The sequence below is a fragment of the Mixophyes fleayi genome, chromosome 1, assembly GCF_038048845.1.
Source record: "Mixophyes fleayi isolate aMixFle1 chromosome 1, aMixFle1.hap1, whole genome shotgun sequence".
NCBI classification, from domain to species: domain Eukaryota; kingdom Metazoa; phylum Chordata; class Amphibia; order Anura; family Limnodynastidae; genus Mixophyes; species Mixophyes fleayi.
Window position 1 is genome coordinate 358,908,982 of NC_134402.1, and position 6,477 is coordinate 358,915,458.

Consider the following 6,477-nt stretch of genomic DNA (forward strand, 5'->3'; position numbering starts at 1 on the left):
AAACCCTTCCAGTGTAAGGAGCGCCATAATTTGCAATATTCACGCAAGGTCTCTGACAAAATGAACGTTCGGTTTTAGATGTAACCTGCCATGTAAATTGGCCCACCTATGGTAAAATGTTTATTAATTGTATTTAATTTTGCGTGCTGGATGAACATTGATTAGAAAATATTACATATGATCTGTAATGTTGGAAAAACTAGGTTGGACAATGATCACTGTGTGATGCTGATCAATGTTCTGGAATTTCCACTATAGTCTCCCACCTACTTGACACAGCATAGTCCATATTTACATCGGTATAGTCCTATAAATGGAGATGGGTTATGGGGAAATCCAAGTCTTACTAATGCTTCATATAAGTAACTCTGCACTTGTGCAGTCAGTGCTGAAAGTTTTTCATATGAAAAGTATTCATTGTTCTCTCTCCCCCCCCCCCCCCCACACACACTGGGAATGCTCAATAGTGACTTTTTATACACTTTCCCACACAAGTTTGGCTTATCTACACAACCAAATAAGGGTCATTTGCATATGGCCTATTAACGCATTTTTACATGAATGCAATGAATTTGTGGCCCATGATTGTGGTTGCAGGATGCAAAAGCTAGCCCCATCCAGCAGAGGGAGCATTTCTGCTACTGAAGTGAAAAAAAGGTTTCATTTTGTGTGACTGGCTTATGTAAATTACCTCCCTATATGTACTACCCACAGGTCATCCTGGGTTTACAGCTGGGTGCAATCCTTTGAAAAGAACTTGAATTCTTGAGATGGCCAGAGTTGCTGGAATGTACAGGACAACTGTCCCTATACTTTAATTGGACAGATTTTGCACCTTCCGGGTGCACCCGTGGTACAAAGCATTTCTGGCTGCACTTTAATGAGCATATTAAAAAACAAAAAAAATCTTAATATGTGACATGCAACAAATAAAGTTATGATGTAACCTAGTGATCAAGGGCTTTAATGATGCTAAAAAGGAGTATTTTATCAGATATAAAAATTTAATGAAGGGTCTGGTCCTAAAGTGCAACTGGTTTGAACTAGTTCTATTCCACCATGCATTTTTCTGGAGTGTCAACCCGCAAGTGTAGATGCAGTGTGATTTGAAGGGCCTGTTGCCAAAGACTGGAACATAGACATGTACATCCAAATGCTCTAGGTTAGTAGCTGCACTTTTTTTTTTTTTTTTCTTCAGTTCATAAATTAACTTTTTTGGTTTCTTTCAACATATAGCAGCTATTCTAGCCTCAGTCTGACTATTTATTTGGGCTGGCTTGGGGACTTTCTATGGGGTGGCACAGAACAACTATTCAGAACTCCATAACTCCCCCCCCCCCGTACCCTAAGCTCTTCATGAAATAGCCCCCTTTAATTATAGATAGGACTCATCCATCCAATTGTAAGAACTACACTGTAAAAACACTGAACATGCATGAGCAAAGTTACATAGGGTCCTTAGTGCACAGGCAGCTACACTCCACAGCTAGCTTCCATTGTTCCTTATTCAAAGTCTCTGGTGGCAACATGGAGAATGAGGAGCAAAGCAATGCTGCAGGCTTGGAGTGTGTGTGTGTGGGGGGGGGGGGGGGTCATATATTCTGTGAATTTAACGTTTATCTACTTGACTAGTACTTTAATATTTCAGACTAATTTAGCCAGTGATGTTTTTAGCATTTGAAATATGGTTAACTTGCAGATAGCTGAAACATTAGACTTTAAAGGGTGGATATGCTACAACTGACTGATGAGAACATGAAAATAAACTTACAGCCCTCTGACTTTACCTACTACTTTGGTTGGTATATGCTTGCTCTTTACACTGGTGCCAGTGACCCCTAGTATGTTAGCTGTATCATGAACAAGAAGTGGAAATCTTTCAATGACTAAAAAATAGAGTTGTATGTGCTTGATTCACATTCCAGTGACTTTGCATTTTAGTTGACCTACTTGCACACAGGGTATACATATTACATTTCCCTATTTGTATACAATACTGTGCAATGGTTTTAAGCATGTGTGGGAAAATCCCTCAAAGTAAGAATGCTTTCAAAAATAGAAATGTTAATAGTTTATTTTTATCAATTAACAAAATGAACAGAAGATAAAGCTATATCTTCATTGTAAAGGCGAACAAGGAGTCTTGAAATTAATATGGCCCCCATACATCCCTGATCTCCCCATTGAGTCTGCCTGGGATTACATGAAGAGACAGAAGGATTTGAGCAAGCCTACATCCACAGAAGGTCTGTGGTTAGTGCTCCACGATGTTTGGAACAACCTCCGTGCCGCGTTCCTTCAAAAACTGTGTGCAAGTGTACCTAAAAGAATTGATGCTGTTTTCAAGGCAAAGGTGGTCACACCAAATATTGACTTGATTTAGATTTCTTTTTGTTCATTCACTTTTCATTTTGTTAATTGATAAAAATAAACTATTAACACTTTGAAAGCATTCTTACTTTGCAGAATTTTTCCACACCTCCCTTAAAACTTGCATAGTAATGTATGTGTATAAAGTTTGGAACGCACTGACAGCACAAGATAAATGGAGATGCCCTTGTATTTTTTCATATTCCCCAGTGAAGTGATTTGCAAATGATTTGATTTTTCTGCTGCCTTAATTAAAACTGGTTAAACCAATTGGTTGCTGCAAAGAGCCAGCGCTCCGCAAAGTGTAAAGAAAAAAAGTGGCGTTGCATGTTTTTCCAGCTATAAATATATACTGTATACCAATTCGCATGTCAGCTTGGGTCACCAGCTGTTGAGTAGATAGACTGAAATCAGGAAGTATACATTAGTTCCTAGGGTTGCTAACCTTTACTGTCCGTTTTAGTAAGACATTGCAAATTGTATTCGCAATTGAGGAAATAATAAAAATGGTCCTCCTGTGTGTTTATTTGTATTAAGCTTTTATAATTCAAGTGGACCCAGTAATTAAATATTAAACAATGATTGTATACGACATTGTTTATTTTTTTTAATGTTTGGCAATAATTGACACTTTGGGGCTTTTGCTGATTTTTAGAATTAGAGTATAAAAGGTACAGCAAAGCTCTTCAGGGGCACAAATAAAGGCTCAAATAAAACAAATAGCACAACATGAGATAACAAGGCATCTGTTTGATTCCTCTACTGTAGCTCGGCCTATTCAAAACTACTATGTTTGGATGCTGTAGATGACCAGACTGAATACATGAGCCACTCTGCATTAATAGATTTCGGTTCATCTGTTAGTACTTCTTTATTTATTCAAGCGGCTCTTCCATCTGTAAAGTTGGTAGTCCTGTGCCACAATGTTTTTCACCTACTAATATTCCAAGTTCAGTCAATTTTAGAAAATAGTTTTTATCTTTTAGTCTTGTCTGCTAAAATGTGATCCTTGGAAATATGACCACCACCATTGAAAATACTTCAAAGGATCCCTTGTATGCTTGTCTGCAATGTAGACTTGCACATTATATAGTTGAATTTCTATGGCCCAATATCATTGGTGCTACTGGCTCTTGAACAGTTAGAAGATGTGCATACTGTTGTAGAGCTGGCTGCACACGTTCATCACCATAACTTGTGTATTTGCTTTCTTCACCTTTTTCTCTAACTTTATTTTTTTTTTCCTTCTGGTTTTTAGTTTCTACTAGCTCATTAGCACAGCAGTATGCTCACCCCAATGCTGCGCTACATCCACATGCCCAACATCCTCAGCCTTCAGCGACACCTACTGGACAGCAACAATCTCAACATGGAGGTAATCATCCAGCGCCAAGCCCAGTTCAGGTGAGAAATGCTTAGTTTTGTGTAGTAATTTTGTGAATTTACTAGTAACCAATTTAATTAGTCTTGTTAATGCTGAGTTTATAATGTTTTGATGCCTCCTATTACTGCTCGTGACGCAAACGGCCATGCCTAACCTGTCCCTCGATTTTAATCACATAGTTGTACTTTGCAAGACTGTGTTTGCAGCGCATCTCTTATCTGCTCACCACATCTGCATCTTGGTGGTCTAGAGCTGTAAGGGTCATGATGGACAGGACAGGAGGTGCTATAGAAGTGGTAGGACATGGCCCAGTTTAGCAGCTGGCACACTGGTGCCTCACTTATAAGCATTAATTCCAAACTGTAAAGTGGGTTTTGGTGCTTGCCTCTAGGCTGGTTGTACAGCATACAGTCCTTTCTCCAGAAGGAGAAGACTTTGGGCGTGAGTTGGTCGTGTAGTACAATATGTGGTTCTAACATTCCCTGTTTTTAAAATCTAATTATGCCGTTTCTGAACCTTGGATGATCTCCTAATGCCTGCTCCCCTTTCCTATTTCTTCACAGCACCATCAGCACCAGGCAGCCCAGGCTTTGCACCTGGCTAACCAGCAGCAGCAGTCTGCTCTTTACCATACTGGACTGGCTCCTACACCTCCCTCCATGACCCCTGGCTCTAATGCACAGTCCCCACAGAACAGCTTTCCTACTCAGCAGGCTGTATTCACAATCCATCCCTCACATGTTCAGCCCGCTTATACCAACCCACCTCATATGGCTCATGTGCAGCAGGTAATTAAACAATCATCTTTTGTAATGTAATGTGTTATGCCTGGTACTGTTGAGTTAATCTAGGCAATTACTGACATTTTCTCTGATTTTGTGGCCTTGATTTACATTGACTTATCTATTCCCCTACTCTCCTTACCTATGAAGGCTCATGTACAGTCTGGAATGGTTCCTTCTCATCCAACGGCTCATCCCATGATGCTGATGACGGCACAGCCACCAGGGGGTCCTCAAGCTGCTCTTGCACAGAGTGCTCTACAGCCCATTCCTGTTTCTACAACTGCACACTTTCCCTATATGACCCATCCTCCAGGTAAATGTTGGTGTGAAACTAGACATGACATTATGTAGTTGAATTTTGTATGTTTCCTTCAGTAGATGTGTATCACTAACACATTGTTCCTGTTTTGTGTCATCTAGTGCAAGCACATCACCAACAACAGCTGTGAATCTGGAGTTTCTGTGAAAAGGCTGGAACCCTTTTGTAGGCCAAAAATCCTCAACTTCTTCCCTTCAGTGGAAGTCCTGACATCTAGAATTTCTCATTTTTGTTTAAAAAATAAATCTTGATTTCTGCTAACCTCCAATAGGAATGCTAACTGATCATCTTGCAGTGGGAAAGATTCGGACTGAGTAGAGGCATGTAGGAAATTGCAGGCTGTTCAGTACACTGCATCAATCCTCCAAGCCCAACCTTTGCTTGCTGGTAACTGGAAGTTATTTATTTTTAAAGGCCCTTCTAAGTTATGAACTCATCAGCTAGCGAAGGAAATAACACGAGTGATTCTTGCTGCTATCTTCACCTTACAAAAAAAAAAAATCAAGACTCTAAAATCCCTTTTTATGTCTAAACTTGAAACCGATTCAGTAAAGATTCTGATCATCAAACTGGTGAATTATTATTTATGAATCAGGTTTGATGTGGCCGTTGTCTTGCAACAGCGGTGTAACTTTTAAGTTAAGGAAAAAAAACTTTTACTTTGTAGATAATATAAAATAAAAACTAAAAAAAAAATAAAAATTAAAAAAGTTTTAAAAACGGACAGCTGACTTTTTGTATTCATTTGTTGTATTAAATGAGATGTTCACATTTATAATGTGTGTAAAGTGCCACCATGGATTATTTTTATTCATTTTTTTTTTTTTTTTTCAGTACAATTGTCTACCTTGCTCAGATGGTTTTGGTCAGTCCTTATGGTAACTGTTGCCTGGTGACTCTTATCATTTTTTATTTTTTTTTATTCATCCACTTGTAAAATGATTAGAGGGTATATTGCAAATTGGTCATTTAGCATATTGTACATTTTTAGAGCAAGGCATGTGTTTATATTTAGGTCACTATTAGACATGTTGGACATGACCATGCATTACATTTAGGGCCTGATTCATTAAGGAGAGCAAAGCATAAAAAAGGAGTAACATTTGCACCTAGGCAAAACCATGTTGCATTGGAGGGGGAGGTAAATTTAAAATGTTGTGACAGATTTATAGTTTGGGTAGGACATGTCCTAGATCAACTTTAAATTTCAGTGTAATAATAAAGCTATTTGTGTGCTACAATAAAAGTATTTGTGTGCTACATGAAAAAACAGCCAGTATTTAACTTATGTGCAAAATAATAAACTAATTTGCACCCCTTGCATTGTAACATGGTTTGTCCCAGAGAACATTTACTCCTTTTTGCCTTAATGACTCAGGCCCTTAGTGTGGAAATTTCCATTATTGGTGGGTAAAGGAGGAATAGGCCCTTGTGTACTCTGATTTCCCGGTGGAAATCAGGATCCTAGTGTAGCACCAAGTTTGGCCAGCACATTGGGACATGGATGGCTCCACGGGGAGCAATCCCATAATCTAGGGTTCTGGAAGCAAGTTCTGGATTTCAACAGCATGAAAATGCTCCAACACTACGTCATAGGGCAGAATAAACCTGGAGTTACT

At 38.9% G+C, this 6,477-nt stretch overlaps 1 protein-coding gene across 7 annotated transcripts in view; it reads left to right on the forward strand.

Annotated features, from left to right (window-relative positions):
- ATXN2 (ataxin 2) overlaps positions 1 to 5,582 on the forward strand; it is a 47,748-nt gene extending 42,166 nt beyond the window's left edge. For all 7 annotated transcript variants that reach the window (XM_075178468.1, XM_075178467.1, XM_075178466.1 and 4 more), the window contains 4 exons: positions 3,629 to 3,774; positions 4,318 to 4,542; positions 4,687 to 4,852; positions 4,960 to 5,582. In XM_075178468.1, the coding sequence (XP_075034569.1) occupies positions 3,629 to 3,774; positions 4,318 to 4,542; positions 4,687 to 4,852; positions 4,960 to 4,988 (566 nt within the window). In that variant the 3' untranslated portion in view covers positions 4,989 to 5,582. The remainder of the gene's footprint in view (positions 1 to 3,628; positions 3,775 to 4,317; positions 4,543 to 4,686; positions 4,853 to 4,959) is intronic.
- Positions 5,583 to 6,477: the final 895 nt, after the last annotated feature.